At 45.8% G+C, this 21,558-nt stretch overlaps 1 protein-coding gene across 4 annotated transcripts in view; it reads left to right on the forward strand.

Moving 5' to 3' along the window:
- The window catches only part of LOC138748824 (TNF receptor-associated factor 3-like), a 76,953-nt gene that overhangs the window by 22,868 nt on the left and 32,527 nt on the right, over positions 1-21,558 (forward strand). For 2 of the 4 annotated variants that reach the window (XM_069909624.1, XM_069909622.1), the window contains exons 2-3: positions 16,383-16,648; positions 21,416-21,467. In XM_069909624.1, the coding sequence (XP_069765725.1) occupies positions 16,398-16,648; positions 21,416-21,467 (303 nt within the window). In that variant the 5' untranslated portion in view covers positions 16,383-16,397. Of the gene's footprint in view, positions 1-9,021; positions 9,100-16,382; positions 16,649-21,415; positions 21,468-21,558 lie in introns of all 4 variants that reach the window. The other 2 variants (XM_069909623.1, XM_069909625.1) reach the window with 2 other exon arrangements.

Genomic DNA, 21,558 nt, shown 5'->3' on the forward strand with positions numbered 1-21,558 from the left:
GGGCTCAAAGAATTTTCAATGGCGGATCCAGAAATCCAAAACACTAACATGAATACTATACAAATATATAATGAGAATGATCTGATTATTCAATTAATTTGCAATAATTCTTCATGGTTTCGTGTGGAAAAGGCTGTAGCATGGGATTCTTAGCTTAAAAACTATGCTTTTAAATCATAACAAGAAAGAGAATCTGAAGCCTCGAAAGAGCAGTTACCTTACAGTTGATAAGTTGGCAAAAGCTGAATTGGAGATAAATCGTTTTTGTTAGAAAAAGGCGTTTGATAACAAAATATCAAAATTGAAGAAGAATCTGAATGTTACAAAAGCAAGCCGTGTTTACAAGCTAAACCCTATTCTTGTAAATGATGTATTGAGAGTAGGAGGAAGGTTGGAAAAAGCAATAATGACCGATAAAGTGAAACATCCAAATCAGTCTCAATCAGGGACTAAATAAGTAAATAAGGTTTCAATAGTTCCTCAACTAACAAAGAGCCGATTTATGTCCATATTGGGACAAAAAAGGTCATTTATGTTAGAAGCAAGCCACTTTATCTTAAGAGACCATAAAACAAAGGAGCAGAAATAAGCCATTCAGCCCAACAAGTCTGTCCCATCATTCAATGATGAGCTGATCCATTTCCCCACTCAGCCCCTTTGTCCAGCCTTCTCCCCATAATCTTTGATACCCTGGCTAATCAAGAACCTATCAATCTCTGCCTTAAATATACCCTGTCCTCCACAGATTTATCATCCTCTGGCTGAAGAAATTCCTATCCATCTCTGTTCTAAGTTGACGCCCTTCAATCCTGAAGTTGTGCCCTCTTTTCCTTGACTCTCCCACCATGGGAAACAACCTTTCTACATCTACTCTGTCCATTCCTTTCCACATTCAAAATGTTTCAATGAAGTTCTAGATGGAAGAAAGCCTCTACTTCCTCAGGAGTTTGCGGAGGAGCTAGTGGAGTTGTTCAAGTGAACCGGTACGGACTTGAAGGGCCGACATGGCCTGTTTCCGTGCTGTAAACGGTTATATGGTTATAATTCCAAACTCTTTTTTTTGAATATTTTATTTATGGTTTTTCCAAACTCAGACAGTTCCAATAATACACGGTACAACAATCACATTGATCAAGTATATTTACATTTCCTCTACTGAGTCTGGTTTTATCCCCCCCTCCCCCCACAACACAAAATAACAAAAAAAGAAACTTAACTTACATGAAAAGGCAAAAGCGCTTATTTAACATAAAAAAACCGACGCTACTGACTGAGGACAAATAAATTAAAAAAGAAAGTGAAAAGAAAGCACATTGGGTCTGTCAGAGCTCAACGCCTGTCCTCCAGGTCTCTTACATTCATCTTAGCCTGATGAATGGACCCCCCTGTCCACCCCCCAGAGGAGGAAGGACAGGGGTGGGGGAGTGGGCAGGCAACGAAGCACAGGGGACCACACTATATCCTTGCACCTATGTAATGCAGGTCTGGTTGCCAGAGTTTAAGGAAAGTTTCATATTTTTTCCTTAGACTATAAGTGACTTTCTCCAAGGGAACACAGCTGTGCATTTCCATAATCCGATGCGTAATGCCCAGATAAGAGTCCGACTTCCAGGTAACCTCTCTGCACTTCCTGACCATCGCCTGAGCACTTGGACAGCTTCATCATAAGCTTCATGTCCATGATGTTTCCCAACAGAAACAACTCTGGGTCCTGTGGAAACTATCTATGATTTTCTCAGGCCTAGCTCTACCCAAAAGGGCCTCACCTTGGAGCATGACCAGGTTGAGTGCACAAAGGTTCCTGTCTCTATGCATTGATCTGAAATTTCTGGTTTCCCTTTATTCAATTTCTGAGGTGTGAGATATAGCTGGTGAAGAAGGTTATACTACACCAGTCTGTATCCTGAGTTAATTACTGATGAGCCCTGTTCATCTATAGTAACACCTAGGCCCGACTCCCATCTCTGCCTTGACCTATGAAGCCCCGATTTTGGGCCCTCCACTTGGAACAGGGAATAGATTGCTGAAATAAACTTTTTTTTTTAATGTTCCCTCTTCGAATCAGAGTCTCCATGTCACTGCACTTCGATAGGGCCTTGGTTGGACCCAATTTGTCCCTCAAAAAAGATCTTATTTAACAAATCATATTTAATTCTTAACTGCTCAAATGACATGAGCTACCCCAACTCATGACAGTCCTCAATATACCTGATCCCCTTTTGGCACTAGGCGTCCAGGATCTTGTTATAAATAGTCAATGGTATTAATTTATTCTGAGTCGGGGGGTTTTTGGAGACAACCCACCTCTGGCCAATCCATGGTTAATTTTGTTCCACAAATGTAGCGTGTGATTTAGCGAGGGGTTGTCCTTGCCCAATAACAATTTGGCATCCCATTTATAAATAAATCCTCCTGCTCCTTTCTCACCTACTGTGTGCAGTCCGATTTGTGCCCAGGATGGTGTACCTCCCCGTCAAAGAGCGAGGTGATCCACCTCGACTGGGCAGCCCAATAATACCCTGGTAATTTCAATTCACCCAAACGACAGTCCCATGTTAATTTCTGCATGGAGACCCTGGCTACTCTTTTGTTCCACAGGAACCTACTTACCTATGTGTTGATGTTTTGAAAGAATCTCTGGGGCAATGTTATGGGCAAAGTCTGGAGACTCAGCAATACATTCATTTTTACACAATTGACCTTGCCTAGCAATGTGACAGGTAGGGTCATCCACCTATGTAAGTTCTCTTTAATTAAATGAACATAATTAATACATTTGATAAATTTTACCCCAGATACTTAATCCTCATTTGCGACCAATTCAATGGACTTTTCTTCTTCAATTCACTGTAGTCCCCCTTTGTGAGTGGTTCTGTACTCAGAGATCTTCCATAATCTTCCAGCATGGAATGAAGCCTGGCCAATGAGTTTACAGGGTCTGTCAGCTATATTTGCACAACATCACAAACCCCCCACCTCTCCCTCCTAAATTCCAATGACTACAGGCCAACTGCAGTCAAAATCTCCTCATATGATAACCTTTTCATTCCCAGAATCATCCTTGAGAATTCCTCTGAACCCACTTCAGCTCAAAGTTGGTGAATCTGTGGAATTTGTTGCCACAGGCATTTGTGGAGGTTGAGTCATTGGGTGTATTTAAGGTGGAGATTGATCAGTTCTTGATTAAGCCAGGGCATCACAGGTTATGAGGAGGAGGCCGGGCAGTGGAGCTGACTAGGGGAAATGGATCAGCTCATGAGTAAATTGCAAGACAAACACAATGGGCTGAATGGCCTGCTTCTGCTCCTATGTCTTATGGTCCCATGGTCTTAAAATTGCTCACAATACTCCAAATGAGGTCTCACCAGTGCCTTATAAAGTCTCAACATCACACCCTCTGGCTGAAGAAATTCCTCCGCATAAGTGGATGCCCTTCAATCCTGAAGTGGTGCCCTCTTGTCCTGGACTTTCCCACCGTGGGAAACAACCTTTCGACATCTACTCTGTCCATGCCTTTCAACATTCAAAATGTTTCAATGAGATTCCCCCCTCATTCTCCTAAATTCCAATGAATACAGGCCAAAAGCTGACAAATGCTCCTTGTATGATAATCCTTTCTTTCCCGGAATCATCCTAGTGAACCTCCTCTGAACCCCCTCCAACGTCAGCATATCTTTTCTGAACCCTCTCCAACATCAGCATATCCTTTCTTAAACTGCTCACAATACTCCAAGCGATGTCTCACCAGTGGTCGTCTTCACCACCGACTCAAACACCGACTCACCGACTCCCAGGTTCCTTTGCATCTGGGCATTTCCAATTTTCTCCCCATTTATGAAATAGTCTACCAGTTTATTTAATAACATAACATAACATAACAATTACAGCACGGAAACAGGCCATTAGGCCCTTCCAGTCCGCACCGAACCAAACACCCCTCTCTAGTCCCACCTCCCTGCACAATGCCCATAACCCTCCATCTTCTTCTCATCCATATACCTGTCCAACCTTTTCTTAAATAATACAATTGACTCCGCCGCCACTATTTCTCCCGGAAGCTCATTCCACACGGCTACCACTCTCTGAGTAAAGAAGTTCCCCCTCATGTTACCTCTAATCCTCTGCCCCTTAATTCTTAACTCATGTCCTCTTGTTTTAATCTTTCCTCCTCTTAACGGAAATAGTCTATCCACATCCACTCTGTCTATCCCTTTCATAATCTTAAATACTTCTATCAAATCCCCTCTCAACCTTCTACGCTCCAAAGAATAAAGACCTAATCTGTCCAATCTCTCCCTATACTCTAGATGCTTAAACCCAGGTAACATTCTGGTAAACCCTCTCTGCACTCTCTCCACTCTGTTTATATCCTTCCTATAATTAGGCGACCAGAACTGCACACAGAACTCCAAATTAGGCCGCACCAACGTCTTATACAATCTCAACATCACCTCCCAACTCCTATATTCCATGCAATGATTGATAAAGACCAGCACACTAAAAGCCTTCTTCACCACCCTATTCACGTGAGTTTCTACCTTCAGGGAACGATGTACCGTTACTCCTAAATCTTTCTGCTCTTCTGTATTCATCAATGCTCTCCCATTTACCACGTATGTCCTATTCTGATTCTTCTTACCAAAATGAAGCACCTCACACTTATCAGCATTAAATTCCATCTGCCATTTTTCAGCCCACTTTTCTAAGCAGCCCAAATCCCTCTGCAATCCTTGAAAACTTTCTTCATTATCCACTATTCCACCTATCTTAGTATCGTCTGCATATTTACTAATCCAATTCACCACCCCATCATCTAGATAATTAATGTATATAACGAACAACAATGGGCCCAATACAGATCCTTGAGGCACACCACTGGTCACCGGCCTCCAACCTGACAGACAATTATCCACTACCACTCTCTGGCCTCTCCCTTTTAGCCAATGTTCAATCCATTTGACTATCTTAAAATTTATACCTAAAGACTGCACCTTCCTAACTAACCTTCCATGTGGTACCTTATCGAAGGCCTTACTGAAGTCCATATAGACAACATCCACTGCGCTATCCTCATCCACATTCCTAGTCACCTCTTCAAAAACTTCAATCAGATTGGTCAAACATGACCTTCCTCCCACAAATCCATGTTGAGTGCTCCTGATCAGACCCTGTCTATCCAGATGTTTATAAGTACTATCTCTAAGAATTTTCTCCATTAATTTACCTACCACAGACGTCAAACTTACAGGCCGATAGTTGCCAGGCTTCCTCCTTGAACCCTTTTTAAATAACGGAACCACATGCGCAATGCGCCAATCCTCCGGCACTATCCCCATATCTAATGACATTAGATATGACCGTACACTTTCTGGCGCTGGATTTGATTTGCCATTTCTCTGCTCATTCTCCTAATCCAATGGTTCTCAAACTTTTTCTTTCTACTCGCATACCACCTTAAGTGATCCCTTAAGAGCCCTTTCACACTGCCAGATAAAATGGGTTGAACTGGGCAATTTCACGGATCTGTAGTGGGCAATTTGGCAGTGTGAAAGGTCCCAACTGGGCAGGGCGAGTAAAAGTCGACCGGCCTCTGACTCTTGGTGGTGGGTTGTGTTGGATCCTGGCCGAGTTAACTCGGATTTGACTTGGAACCTGGTGGACTGCAGTGTGAACAGGCAACCGGCTCTACCAGTCATCACCATTGGAGGTTTCCCCCCTCCCCACCCCCCCATCTTAGATTCAAGATATCCACATGAACCAGGTAATTCATGGTCTAATGTGAACGTCTCATCCGGTACTGCAACACGGGTTTTTAGAGGGATTATTTAAGGGGTACAGGACTGGAAAGAAAATGTTTGAGAACCACTGTCCTAAAATGCCCAAGCCCTTCTGCAGTCTCCATGTTTCCCTGACATTACCTGCTCCTCCTCTACCTTTGTGTCATCTGCAAACATGGCCACATAGCCAATTCATCCCACTATCTAAAATTACTGGTGGGCCAAATGAAAAGAAACAGCCCCAACACTGACCCCGGTGGAACAGCACATGCAACTGGCAGCCAACCAGAATATGATCCTCATATTCCTGCTAATATTACACATTAATTCAAGCTTTTGGATCTATAAAGGCGAAGATTTGGGTGCGGCTCATGAGCGGTGGAATGTGATGTGAGAGAGAGAGATAGAGATGACAGATAGATGGCAGAGACAGAGAGAGAGAGAATCAGAAGCAGGTTTCATGTCAGCTTGAATTAACATATAAGATCAAAGTGATTATTTTTCTTTGACTTGAAAGACCTTGTTTCTCTGAGTGAAAAGTATAAATCGGCTTGGTGTTAGTTTGTGGACTATTTGAACTTTTGCAAAGTTTAGGCTTTGATTTCATCCTCTGCCTGGGAGCTGAGCCCATTGCCAGGGGTGGGGTTACTTTGCAACCCAGAAGCTCTTGTTATGGCACATTCAGGGTAGGCCATAGTTATGGTACGAAAGATTTTATAAATAGAAGCTGTAAGAATAGAGGCTGCACAATTAGTGTGGCGGTTAGCACAACGCTACTACAGGGCCAGCAACAAGGGTTCAAATCCTGCACTGTCGAATTTGACAGTCCCCGTGTCTGCGTGGGTTTCCTCCGGGGGTTCTGGTTTCCTCCCACCCTCCAAAAACCTATGGGTTGTAGGTTAATTGGGTGGCACAGGCTTGTGGGCTGGAAGGGCCTGTTACTGTGCTGTACGTTTTGAACAATAAAAAGTGAGGTTGTGGTGAACGGTATTGAAGAGGCTGATCAACAGGTTTTAGGGAGGTTCATGAGAGGGTTCTGAGGTGGGGAAGAATTGCCATATTGGCAGCAAAGATGAATGATTGTAGACCCAGGCTCTGGATGAAGAAACTGGCACTCTCCTTGAGAAGATTTAATCGAGATTATGACTGTCATACAGTCATTGATGAATGTAGAATAGGAGCAGACACTCCACCCACATCCACGGCATCCATCAACTCTCTGTTCACACTAATTCTGCATGAATCCCCCATTTTCCTATTCTCCACATATTCTCATCAGTTCCCACCTCCCTCCCCTCCTGCTCCCAGATACTACCCCTCACCTTCACACCTGGGACAAAATTCTGCAGCCATTTAACCTACAATTAACTGCCAATTAGCTCCAACACTATTATCGTGGTGTTCTCTGTAAGGAGTTTGTATGTTCACCAGGTGCTCTGGCTTCCTCCCACCCTTTAAAATGTACCAGGTCAATCAGGTGTAATTTGGCGGCACGGGTTCATGGGCCGAATGGGCCTATTACCATGCTTAATGTCTAAATTAAATTAAGATTAAACCCCCATGACTTTGGGATGTGGGAGGAAAGTGGAAGGCTGGGAGAGACCTGCTCGGTCACAAGAAGAACGTGCAAATTCTGCACAGACAGCGCCCAAGGTCTACTCCTCCTCCCAGGCTAGGGTAGGGTAAAATTTGAGCTCATTGACTTAAGGTGGAAAGGGAAAGATTTCAAAGGGATCTGAGGGGTACCTTCTTCTCATACAGGAGACTGGGTGAATGGCAGAAGCTGCCATAGGAAGTGGTGGACAAGGGGATCATCATAATTCTAATAGATATTTGGAGGGGGTTAAATGGATAGGAAATGTTTGAGGGATATGGGCTGAACACAGGCAAATGGGATTAGCTTGGGTGGACAATTTATTAAATTGGGTTGATAAATGTCACGTTGATTCATCTGCCAAACAAACAATCCCCAAAGTGAAACGTTGGGATACTCGCACTTTCAAGTTCGAGTTCAAGGGCTTAGCGGTTAGCATAACGCTGTAACAGCACCAGTGGCCGGAGTTTGAATCTGGCGCTATCTGTTTGGAGTTTGTACGTTCTCTCCATGTCTGTGTGGATTTCCTCCGGGTGCTGCGGTTCTCTCACCGTTCAAAATTCATGCAGAGGGTTGAAGATTAATTGGATGTAATTGGGCAGCATGGGCTTGTGGGCCAGAAGGGCCTTGAGGTAAACCACTGTTATGCTATGATTGGCTGCTGCCGGCCGGACACGCCTCCCGGGACCGATCCTACCCATAGCCCTTTAGATGCTCCCCATTCCACTCTGCCTTGATCAGCCAATGAGGTTGATGGCTGTTCCAGTCTATAGTTAATAAAAGCCTGACTTTCACAACTCCAGTCTTTTGTGATTATTGATGGTGCATCAGGGCTCTTTACCGTGATGTAAGTCTAAATTTAAAAAAGTAAAATTTAAAATTCAAGTTCTAGTTTGTTATCATCTCATTGTCAAATTACAACCCAATAAAACAATGTTCTCAGGTCCTGGGTGCAAAGCACGCAGACACACAACCAGACATAAGACATAGACTGACAAACAATATGTATGCAAGACAAGTATTCATATATACAAATAAATCAGTATTGTTTCATGAATGTGAGAGTCTCGGATGGTGAGTGTGAGCCATTCTTTTGGTCGTTCTCACTGCCCATGGGAAGAAACTGTTCCTCAGCCTGGTGGTGCTGGCTCTGATCCTCCTGGATCTCTTCCCCCAACGGGAGCAGATTTCAGGTTTCAGATTTATTGTCAGAGTACAGACATGACATCACATACAAGCCTGGGATTGCTTTTTCCTGCGGGCCCCACAGAATTACCACTAATTGGCAGTGCAAAACAATAAACTGTACACAGTGTATACAGGGATAGCCCTCTTTACTAAGGTAGACCGTTCCTGAAAAACTGTTTATAAGCCTGCGCCGGCCTCCCGAGGCCTCACTCAGAGTTGCTGCAGCCACAGCCAGCCTGGCTCTGTGGAAGTCTTTGTGGATTAAAGCCTGTTGTACAGTCTTTACCTTGTGTGTGTCTGATTCTGTCTATCAGCGAACCACAGGGTCTAAAAAAGATGGGTGTGATTGTGTGATAACGAGTCAATTGGCTCCAACAGCACGTCCAAACCTGCCATCTCTGCTGCCAAGGAGGTCAAAGGGTGTGGAGAAACTAACCATGTTCCCCTGTGTTTCACACACAGCTGACTCAGAAACATACCCGAGGCCCTTCCTCATGTTGCAATCCTGGAACACCCATCCCAACAGCACTGTGGCAGAAGGTGAATCAACAAACACTCTGAAGGGGTCATTAGAGGGTCTGCAACAAATGCTGGCCTTGTCAGTGCCTCCCAGGGTAGGAGGCAGTGAATGAAAAAATGTTCTTGTCACAAACATTCCTTGGTAAACCAGGAGCCTGCGGATGGTGGAGAAGTTCTGGGGGAGTTCAGCAGGTCAGGCAGAATCCATGGCAGGCAATAGATTGTCAATGCTTTGGGCCTGAGCCCTCCATCATGAGCGCCCATGGACCATTTGACTGCCCTATTGCCTTCCTAGGACCTGCTGAGTTCCTCCAGCATTTGGTTAACATTCCTTGCATGGTTCCTATGAACCTTCCATCAGAGTGGGCTCAGCTATATATATGACAACAAATTTCCGGGGTAAGAGAAGGGGCTGGGGGGGGAGTAGGATTACTGGTCAGGGATAGTATCACAGCTATAGAAAGGGAAGAGGCTGCAGAGGGAGGGTCCACCGAGTCAGTGTGGGTGGAAGTCAGAAATAGGAAGGGAGCTATCACTGGGCTGAGAGTGGTCTATAGGTCCCCAAAATAGCCCTTGGGACATCAAGTCGTTATGGGTGATTTCAACTTCCCTAATATTGACTGATACCGACTGACTGCAAGAGGGATAGATTGGGCCGAATTTGTCAGGGGTGTTCAAGAAGGATTCCTGGCACAGTATGTGGACTGGCCGACGAGAGGAGAGGCCAGATTGGATCTGGTTCTGGGTCAGGTGGCAGACCTCTCGATGGGGGAGCATTTCAGTGAGTTGGTTGCCAGGAAGGTGCTTAAGAAAGGACTTAGGAGAGCTCAAAGGGGGCATGAGAGGGCCTTGGCATATAGAATTAAGAAGAACCCCAAGGCATTGACCACAACATGATTGGCACCAAGGGAGGTCATTCACAGGAATGCCCCCCCTCCCCCTTTGTGAGGTGCTATACCCCATATGCTCACGGTCACTGCTCTCCATCAGACCTGGCCCTGCCATCACTAGCATGCGCCACATGCCACTAGTGCCTCTCCATGCAATAAAAGCAGTGCTATCGGCTGCTACGTCAGAGGGACGGAGGAAGTCTGGTCAGCAGGTAGGTCACTACCAGCCCCCTCCCCCCACCGCTGACTGGCTACCATCCACTTACCCTTATGCCCGTCTCTAATACTCATTCTGGCCCCAACTCTGGACCACAACTCCCTTAGCTTCAGCATAGCTATGGAAAAGGATAAAAACAGTCAAAATGGGAAATTACTTGGTCAATTATGATGGGACGAGGCAGGAACCAGCAAAAGTAAATTGGAAACAGATGTTTAAGGGTGAGGGCACAGACATAATATGAGGGATTTTTAAGAACCCACTTGTGCAGAATTCAAGATAGGGTTGTCCCACTAGGACAAAAAAAAGATGGTAGGAAAAGGGAACTGTTCATGACATAACAGGTGAGGCAACAAATCAAGAGGAAGAAGGAAGCAGAGATTAGATATAGGAAGCAAGAAACAGGAAGGGCTCATGAGAAGTATATGGTTGCCAGGAAGGTGCTTAAGAAAGGACTTAGGAGAGCTCGAAGGGGGCATGAGAGGGCCTTGGCATATAGAATTAAGAAGAACCCCAAGGCATTCTCTGCTTATGTGAAGAACAGAAGGATGAAGAGAATGAAGGTGTGGCCGCTAAAGGATAAGGGAGGTGGAAGAGGTTGGGGAGGTCCTAAATGAATACTTTGCATCAGTATTCACAAGAGAAAAGGTTCTTGATCACAGTGAGGTCGAAATTAAACAGGCCTGTGTGCTGGACAATGTGTAGATTAAAGAGGATGCATTGAATCTTCATAAAAACATCAAGACCGAGGAGCCCCAGGGCCGAACACGATAAACCCCAGGCTGCTGTGGGAAGTGAGAGAAGAGAGAGCTGGGACAGGAGCTATGATCTTTGAATCCTCTTTGGCCGCAGGGGAGGTGCCAGAGGATTGGAGAATGGTAAATGTGGTTCCCTTGGTTAAAAAAGGTAATAGGGAGAATCCTGGGACTTATAGACCGGTGAGTCTCAGGGGTGTGCAAACTAATGGAGAAGATTCTTAAGGGTAGGATCTATGAGCATTTGGAGGTCCAGTCTACTCAAGGACAGTCATTATGGCTTTGTGAAGGGAAGGTTGTGTCTGACGAGCCTAATTGAGCTTTTTGAGGTGACAAAAGAAATTGATGAGGGTTGGGCGGTAGATGTGGTCTACATGGATTTTAGCAAGGCATGAGGTGTGGGATCAATGGAACCTTGGCTGTGTGGATAAAAAACTGGCTTGTTGAAAGAAAGCAGAGAGTAGTCGTGGAAGGAAAGTATTCTGCCTGGAGGTCGGTGACTAGTGGAGTGAGTGCCGCAGGGATCTCGTTTGGGACCCCTGCTCCTTGTGATATTTATTAATGTCCTGGATGAAGGAAAGATGGGTCAGTAAGTTTGTGGATGATACGAAGGTTGGAGGTGTTGTGGATGGAGCTGAAGGTTGTCGAAGGTTACAAGAGAATATAGACAGGATGCAGAGTTGGGCAGAAAAATGGCAGATGGATTTTAATCAGGATAAGTGTGAGGTGATGCATTTTGGATGGACAAACCAGAAGGCTGAATATAGGGTTAATGGTCAGTTATGTAAGGGTGTGGATGAACAGAGGGGCCCTGAGGTGTGTGGGTGAAAGAAAAATAGAGGGGTATGAGGTTGGGAGGGTTTAGTACTTTTTTTTAAGGAATATATGGGTTGGCACAACATCGATGGCCGAAAGGCCAGTAGTCTGCTGAACTGCATGTTCTATGTTCTATGTTCTGATCACAAACATTGTGAGCGAACCACCTTGAGGCAGCTGCAATGCTAGCTAAACGAGTGTGGTATGAGGGCAGCGCCGTTATTGTCGCCGTAGCACAATGCTGTAACAGGAGTTCAAAACCCACGCTGTCTGAACATTCTCCTGAGTCTGCGTGGGTTTCCTCTGGGCGCTCTGGTTTCCTCCCACCATCCAAATTGGATAGAGTTTGTGGGTTAATTGGGTGGAAAGTGCTTGTGAGCTAAAGGGGCCTGTTACCGTGCTACATGTTTAAATATAAATTTAAATAAAGAATTACCCAAATGCAAAGCCCATTTTTTTCCAGCATGGATGTCATGGGGTGAATGGACTTCAGCTTAATGGATTTCTGTGATTCCACGATGTCACAAAATCCATGATCAGAGGAGTCTTGTCTGGGGTCGAGCGGATCAGACGAACCAGCAAACCTGGAGGGACTGCCCAATGTTGATTCATCCCTCTCCTACACCAGAGAAACCGGTCACATCTCATCATACCCTTTCCCTTGAAAGGATTCAATTCCATTCTCTCAATTCCTCTGTCGCATCTGCTCCCAGGTCGAGGTCTTCCTTGCCAGATCATCAGAGATGTCCTCCTTCTTCAGACAACGTGGCTTCCCCTTTACTGTCATCAATTCGGCCCTCGCCTGCATAACCTCCTGCCCTCCTCTGCCCCCACATTCAACAAGGTCAGGATTGCCCTTGTCCTCATGGTGGTCAAAAGGGTGGCACGGTCAGTGTAGCGGTTAGTGCAGCATTATTACAGCGCCAGCGATCGGAATCGGGGTTTGAATCCCACGTTGTCAGTGAGGAGCTTGGATGTTTTCTCTGTGTCTGCATGGGGTTTTCCCGGGGACTTTGGTTTCCTCCCACTGTTCAAAACATAGCGGGGGTGTAGGTTAAATGTGTGTAATTGGGTGGTATGGGCTCATGGGCTGAAATGGCCTGTTACCGTGCTGTAGGTCTAAATTTAAATTTAAAATTTAAATATCCTCTTCAGCCATTGCTGCCAAACACATATTCCCCTCTTTGCCTTCCACAGGGGCTGCTACCTGCATGACTCCCTTGTCCACTCTTCCCTCCCCACCGATCATCCCCTTGGGGCTCACCCGACTGCAGGAGATGCTCTACTTGCACCCACATCTCCTCCCTCAGCACCATTCGGGGCCCCAAACAGTCCTTCCAAGAGAGGCAACATTTCACTTATGAATCTCAAGGGGTCATCTACTTCATCTGCTGTTATGGTCTTCTCTACATCAGACAGACTGGGCACAGACTGGGAGGTCGCTTCGTTGATTACCTTGGCTCACTCCGCCGCAATTGCGTGAATCTCCCAGTGGCCACCCCTTTGAATTCCCCGTCCCATTCCCTTGCTGACATGTCTGTCCATGCACTGCCAAACTGAGACCATTGCAAATTGGTGGAATAACACCTCATATTCTGTCTGGGTACCTTCCAGCTGGATGGCATTAAAATCAACTTCTGTGGTTTCTGTTAGACCTCTCCCCACCCCCCCCCCCATCTTTCTCCCCGTCTCCTTTCCTCCACCTCTGTCTCTCTATCTCTCTCTTTCCTTTTCACTCTATCTCCTTTTACAGAGCCAAAATCAATTCTACCTCTCCTCTCTCCTCTCCTCTTATCTTGTCAATTAACACCTTTTGTCTGTTGGTCTGGACTCCTCCCCTCCCATTCTTCCCCCTTTCTATCCCCTAGCCTTTGAATAAAATGGCCATTTTCTAAAATCGCCTGTGGTATGTCTCTGTGCAACTTGGGAGGCTTCTTAAATAACTTAGAGACTTTACTTACTGATGCCTTTCACCATCTCAGGAAACTTTTTACACACACTCATACATACACATACGCCCCACAGTGGTGCACCACAGTTACTACAGTGAGAAGGGTGTATTCTTACATGGTTACAAAATAGTTCACATTATCCTGACTATATAACATCCCTCCTTCTGAAGATAAAGAAAATTTTACTGTTCTTTATCGATTTCTTTCCAGTGCAACTTAAGTAACTGAACTTGTACACTAGTTTATTTACACAACTATTTTTAAATAGTTCTTATCGATATCGCACTGGCGGCAGTATGTTCCTTCACCATCTTTTGGATTTGGCTGCGACTGTTAGGCTCTGTGTTGCTGGTCCATGTGGAGGTGATGGAGCTCATTGTGCTTCACCTGACAACTGCTGTGCTGATGTTCCGGGATTAGTTGTCGTGGTCTGTTCACTTGATACCTCACTTGATATTGGTGTCGCGGGGCTTTGCTGATATTAAAGCTTTCTGCTTCATCTCATCTTGTGTCGGCCGGATGTGAATTCTGTTCCTCCTCAGCTGACGCCAGAGTCTGCCCCGACAATGTATGATCTTGGTGTCTCGGCTTCTCTGATGGCCTTTGCTGGGGTCCATGTTTTCAACATCGGCTCTTGAATATGCACACGCTGCCCTCTGAAGTGTTCTGGCAACGTTTGTGCAGGTTTTTTACAATGCTAGCGTCCTTCTTCTTGCGTGTCAGCCAGTCTTCTTCTGGTTTCCTCCTGGAAGGTGTATTTTGCTTTGTTGAGTTATTTTATAGCCTGCCTTTTTATTTTCAGTAATGTTTTTTTCTTCTTCCCCCTCACATTTCAGTGACTTACAATCAATGATATGGCTTTATTCTTGTTCTCTTATACCGCTGCCACCATGTTATGTCTCTGCGTTACTTGGGAGGCTTCTTAAATAACTTAGAGATGCAAGATTCAAATAACAAAAGAGACTTTACTTACTGATGCCTTCCACCATCTCAGGAAACTGTTCACACACACTCTATACATATACATGCTTCCCACAGTGGTGCACTACAGTTTCTACAGTGAGAAGGGTGTATTCTTATGCAGTTACAAAATAGTTCACATGATACAACAGCCTGTCTCTCTTCTTTTACATGTCCCTTGAAGAAAAGTTCAGGCGTGAAACATCGGTTATTTACATTTACCTCCTGTGGACCCTATGAGACGGGCTGAGCTCCTCCAGCACTTTTGTGTGTGTTTTACTACAATCACAGGGTCTGCAAACTTTCATGTTTCATTACAGAGATAAACCACTCCTCTTCAGGGTCTTCTGCAGCAGGCCGTTAAATCAACAATCTCGATCGGAGCCTTCACCTGATAACATCAATTTCCATTTAAGTTGTGCCTTTATCCTTAACAAAATATCCTGAACTTATTGATGTACTAATTTTTTTCTCTGGTTTTCTCCCACCTTACAACCGGTGAGGGGTTGTAGGTCATTTGGGTATAATTAACCAGCACGGGCATGTGGGCCTGTGCTGTATGTCTAAATTAAATTAAATTAAAATTAAACTTTATGCCATGTACTAAAGATGAAAGGACAGATGATGACAGAACATATTAATGAGAGAAAGATGGAGAGGTTTAGGGAGTGGGGAGAATTCAGATCTTCTGCAGCAGTGGGGATAGGGAGAGGGGTAATGGAGGGCAAAATATTTGAATTTTGATGGTACAACACAGTCCTTGTGGCCTATGAGACCCCTGCTGTCCATCTACACCAAATTGACCTACTAACCCCATATGGTTTTGAAGGGTGGGAGTAAACCCACGCCGGTCACGGGAAGAACATACAATCCCCTTGCAGACAACGGCAGACTCACACACACAGGGCCACCGGCGGCGTGATAGCATTGCTAAATATCAGAAAGTTGTTCGGGTTGGAGAGGGAAGGAGAAGAGGAAATCTTGCATGGATTTTGGGAGATGAATTTTAAAATATTTCAGCCCTTGAAATGCCTTGTATCTGGTGCGAGCACAGCTGAAGATGGAGAGCTCTCACCAGAACATGGGGAGAAAGAATCCATGGTTGAAGGGGTGACCAGGTTTAAGGATCTGACTGTTATCCTATGTTGAGGCCAGATGTGGAGAATTGTGTGGAGTTTTTGTCACCTAACTACAGCGAAGATTGCAGGGAAGATTTACTAGGATGTTGCCGGGAACTGAGTTACAGGGAAAGATTAAACAGGTTTGGATTTTATTCCCTGGAGCGTAGAAGAATGAAGGGAGATTTGATAGAGGTATTTAAAATGATGAGGAATATAGATAGACTAAGTGCAAGTAGGCTTATCCACTGAGATACAAACCAGAGGACAAGGGTTAAGGGTGAAAGAGGAGGATCATAAGGGGGAATTTCTTCGCACAGAGTGGTGGGAGTGTGGAATGAGCTGCCAGCTGAGGTGGTGAATATGGGCTCAATTTTCACATTTAAGAAGATTTGGACAAGTACATGGATGGGGAGGGGAATGGAGGGATATGGACTGGGTGCAGGTCAGTGGGGCTAATTAGAATAATAGCTCAGCACAGACTAAAAGGGGCGAAGGGCCTGTAATGTTCTATGGTTCTACAGTGGTCATGTGTGGCCTCCCCTGCGTCAGATGTTGGAAGATTCACCTTTGCTCTCCTCTCTCCCTCCTTGCAGCGTAGGGAAGGGCCAATGGCGGCAGGCTGTCCTCCAGACAAGTTCAAGCCATGCTTGTACCAGTCTCCGATAGAATCGCCCCCCAGCAGTGGTTTCTACACCCCTGGGCTGAAGGTGCAGCTGCCCGAAGGGGGTCACACCGAGGAGTTTGTGAAGCCAGTGGATGCCAAGTACAAGTGCGAGCAGTGCCATCGGGTACTGCGTAATGCCAAGCAATCTGGGTGTGGGCACCGGTTCTGTGAGAGCTGCATCAGCATCCTGCTCAGGTCAGTGCAGTCAGCTCAGTGCACCAACATGCTGGAGAAACTCAGCAGGCCGCGCACACATTAGAAGTAAAGGATAGCCCATTTCTAGAGGATTAGGGCAGGGATGTAATGTGGAGTCTCACTTGGAGTACTGGGCATCTTTTTTGAGAAGAGTCATGCTGGTGTTGGATAGGGTTCAGAGAAGATTTCAATTTTAAATTTAAATTTAGACCCACAGATCAGTAACAGGCCATTTCAGACCATGAGTCCATGCCGCCCAATTTACATCCAATTAATCTACATCTCCAGTACATTTCGAATGGTGGGAGGAAACCAGAGCCCTGGGGAAAACCCAGACAGACATGGGGAGAACATACAAACTCCTTACCGACAGCGCCGGGACTCAAACCCCATCCCAACTGCTGCACCATCCATGCCTCCCACAGTTACTATAATGAAACCAGGAACTAAAGCGTTAGTACATGAGGAACGTTTGTCGGCTCTTGGACGGTTCTCATTGGATACAGAAAGATGAGGTGGGGGGGAGGGGGAACCTCATAGAGGCATTTCCAAAGCTGAAAGGCCTGGACAGAATAGGTGTGGCAAGGATGTTTCCCCATGGTAGGGAAGTTCAGGACAAAAGGGTATAACTTCAGGATAAAAGGGCATTGATTTAAAACAGAGGCGCGGGAACATTCTTTAGCCAGAGGGTCATGAGTCTATGGAACGTGTTGCCACAGGTGGTTGGAGAAGCGAGATACGTTGGGCATATTTAAGAGATTGACTGATTATTGATTAGTCAGGGCATCGAGGGTTATGGGGAGAAAGCCAGGGGAGTGGGGCTGAATGGGTGGATGGATCAGCTCATGATTAGAATGGTGGAGCAGACTCGACGGGCTGATGGGCCTCCTTCTGCTCCTACGTCTTGTGATCTGGTTTTAAGCCTGGATCCTTCATTGGGTATCCACAGGAAGTAACCCTCCCCCACCCCCCCAATCTTCCCCCCGTGTCTCCTTTCCTACAGCTCTCTCTCCTTTGTCTCCTTTCACGGAGCCAAAGTCAATGCTTAGCTCTCCTCTTATCATATCCAATTAACACCTTTTGTCTGTTGGTCTGGACTCCTCCCCCCCCCTCCCATTCTTCCCCCTTTCTCTCCCCAGTCTTTATTCAGACGCCTGCCTTTTATCACTTATACCTTGAAGAAGGGCTCAGGACCGAAACGTCAGTAATATATTATCACCTCCTATGGTCACTGCAAGAACGGCTAACTTCCTCCAGTATTTCCGAGTGTTTTGACTACAATCATAGCGTCTGCAGACTTCAGTGTTTCACACCAATAAATCCATAGCCTCAGGCCTGAAACGTTGGTGAGAGCCCAGGCCTGAAACATTGGTTACCATTTATTTCCGATGGATTCTGTGTGACCCGCTGAAATTTTCCAACACTCTTGTTTAACGACACTCTCAGCAGTTGGATAATGCAATAAACTGGACTCACATTCTGAACATGCCAGGCAAGACCATCTCCAGCATGAGAGAGATCCTACCTACCGATCCTGGGTGTTCATGGACTGACTGAGATACCCAAGTGCCCGCCACATACAGTAAAACCCTTGGAATCCAGCACCTATGGGGATTGGTAGACGGCAGATAAGTGAATTTTCCGATTGCTTGAGATTGCATGTAGTATGGATTGGCAAACTCACAACGGGGCGGGCCAATTTTAAACTTCTCTATTTTTTACCTATTCATTTTCCTCTATTTTTTTTGCCGGTTGCTTGAATTCTGGATGACAGGGGTTTTACTGTAAATAGAAACAGGTCGGAAAGACTCAACAGGTCAGGAGGCTTCGGGGGAAAAGACATGGCATTAATGCATCACCAGATTCTTTCCCACTGCTTCAGATTCTTAAATGAACCTCAGGCTACATTGTCCTTGCTCTGTTCTAACTGCTCCCTCTCTGTAACTCAGAAGTAAATCACAAAATTCTGTAGACACCGTGGTTGAAGCCAAAACACAAGATGCTGGAGAAACTCAGCAGGTCCAACTGTGTCCTTTATGTAGGAAACTTCTCTGTAACCCTCCCCTTTATGCTGTGTCCTATTTTATGTACTATGTCTGAGTTGACAGGCTGGATAGCACTCAGAGCAAACATTTTCACTGTACTTCTGTACGCATGGTGATAACCTTGAACTTGGCCAATATTCTAGGATGATGACTCTGTTGGGAAATGAGCAGGGTTTTTGAAAAAAATAATTTAAATTTGAATGTCAACATTTAGCATTTCGGCCCACAAGTCTGTACTGTTCAATTTACACACAATTGACCTACACCTCCAGTACGTTTCAAATGGTGGGAGAAAACTAGAGCCTCCAGTTAAAGCCCACGGAGACACGAGGTGCAAATTCCTTCCAGCGCAGGATTCAAGCCCCATTGTCAATCGCTGGTGCTATAAATGCATTGCGCTAACTGCTACGCTAACCATGTCACCCAGGGTGGAGAAGACCAAAGCCCCCAGGGGTCAGGAAGATGGGTGGTTTAGTGGGGCAAGGATCCAGACTGTGGCAGGGTGTGTGACTAGAGCAGAGAGCAGGGTGCAGGGATCCAGAGCTCCAAGGATCAGGAGCAAATATAAGCCATTCAGCCCATCGAGTCTGCCCTGCCATTTAATCATGAGCTGATCCATTTTCCCCACTCAGCCCCACTGTCCAGCCTTCTCCCCATAACCTTTGATGCCCTAGCTAATCAAGAGCCGATCAATCTCTGCCTTAAATACATCCAACGACCCGGGCTCCACAACTGCTTGTGGCAACAAATTCCATAGATTTACCACCCTCTGACTGAAGAAATTCCTCCGCGTCTCTGTTCTAAGCAGAGACGCCCTTCAATCCTGACGTTGAGCCTTCTTGTCCTAGACTCTCCTACTGTGGGAAACAACCTTTCTACATCAACTCTGTCCTCAGCTTTCAACAGATGGAGGGGTTTGCATCTGGAACTGGGGTCCTGAGTGGTTGTGATCTTTCCACTGCCTTTAACCCCACCCTGTTCACTTGAAAATTTTAGTATGCAGGGAATATAAGAAAAATTAAATTAAAGTGCATTAGGTATTAACTTAAGTAACATCCAACAGTGTGGGAATTGTTAAAGTCCTGAGGGTACAAATTATCTGAGGTTTACTGCAACAGTGATGAATTTTCAGGCAAATATGACATTGGAAATGCACCAAACCTCTCCCTCTCTTGGATGTACCATCTCTAATTTTCACACTACTTTTCCCGTGGGCTATGAGTAATTTCAGGTCCCAGTTTGGTATCGTGTTGAGGTGGAAAGGGTTCTTCTGCGAACAGTCTGGCAAGTCAGCTCCAACATTATGGAGAACAGAGGGACCTTGGGGTCCAAATCTCCAGATCTCTCAAGGTCACCACGCAGATTGATAGGATAGTTAAGAAGGCCGATGGGACACTGGGCTTCATTAGTTGGGGGGGATTAAATTCAGGAGTAGAGAGGTCATGTTGCAGCTCTACAAATCTCTGGTGAGACCACACTTGAAGTATTGAGTTCAGATCTGGTCACCTCGTTACAGGAAGGATGTGGAAGCTGTGGAGAGGGTGAGAGGAGATTTACCAGGATGTTACCTGGATTGGAAATTATGTCTAAATAGGATATCTGGCATTGCCAGGAAGTAAAATATTAGAGGTATTTTAAAGACTCTTAGAGAGACACATGGATGGAAAAAAATTAAAAGGTTATGTGGCAAGGAGGGTTGAATTTCTTTTTGGTATATATGGGCCAGCATAGCATTGTGGGCCGAAAGGCCTATACTGTGCTGTAGTGTTCTATGCTAACAGTCATAGAGCATTCCAATTGGAAAAGCAAATGGAAGGGCAGCGAGGTTAGTGTAGAGATTAGTTCAACGCTGTTATGGCGGTAGTGACGTGGGTTCGAATCCCGCGCTGTCTGTAAGGAGTTTGTATGTTCTCCCCGTGTCTGTGTCGGCTCGCGCCGGGTGCTCCAGTTTTCTCCCATCCTGTACGGGGTTGGACGTCAATTAGGTGTAATTTTGGCTGCTTTGGCTTGTTGGCTGGAAGGGCAGGTTACTACGATGTGTCTAAAACAACTCCACAGTAAGTGTAGAAAGAGTGAGAGGAGCAGGGACAGTGGAGGAGAACGAGTGGAGTTGACGGGAAAGGATCAGCTAGAGGAAAACTCCATGCAGTGAACAGCACCTGCTCCGCGGCTGTTGGCCCACAGCCATTTCTTCAGGCCACAGCTGGCCTTCTCTATATTGGAGAGACGGGGCGCAGACTGGGAGATCGCTTCGCTGATCACCTTTCTCCCTCCCCTCCTTTCCCCTGTCTTCTTTCCTCCAGCTCTCCACCCCCTTCCCCTCGCCATTCACAGACCCATCCCTCCTCCCCTGCTTGCTGCTGTGCCCTCCCTCCAGCATTTGTGACCATGCTCCTCCTCCCCACCCAACCCTCCCCCCACTTACCTTTTCATTTGAACGCCTGCCGACATTTATCCATACCTTGATGAAGTGCTCAAACCCGAAACGTTGCACACTGTTTGACCTGCTGAGCTTCCTCAACATTGCGTTTTTAATGCCTGAGCCGTCGATGAGCAGAAGGGAGAAGGAGATCCGTCAACCCCTTGGAGCATAGTAGCCAGATAAATACGTCCTTTGCAGTGGAGAGGGACAAGAAGACACTGTCCTGTCTTGCATGTGTTGATCCAAACTCCTGGAGCTTCTTACGTCTTGTTACTCATTGTTAATGTAATTTGTTTTCAGTAATCCAGGTCAGGTTTGCCCAGCTGATCAGGAGCTCCTGTACGGCACCGAGGTAATGAGTGAATCCATCTTTTCTCCATATCCTCCATCCCCTGGAGTAAGCAACAGTGGTTCATCCATCTGTGCCCGAATTCTAATCCCTC

This window comes from Narcine bancroftii, chromosome 13 (genome assembly GCF_036971445.1).
Source record: "Narcine bancroftii isolate sNarBan1 chromosome 13, sNarBan1.hap1, whole genome shotgun sequence".
Taxonomy (NCBI): domain Eukaryota; kingdom Metazoa; phylum Chordata; class Chondrichthyes; order Torpediniformes; family Narcinidae; genus Narcine; species Narcine bancroftii.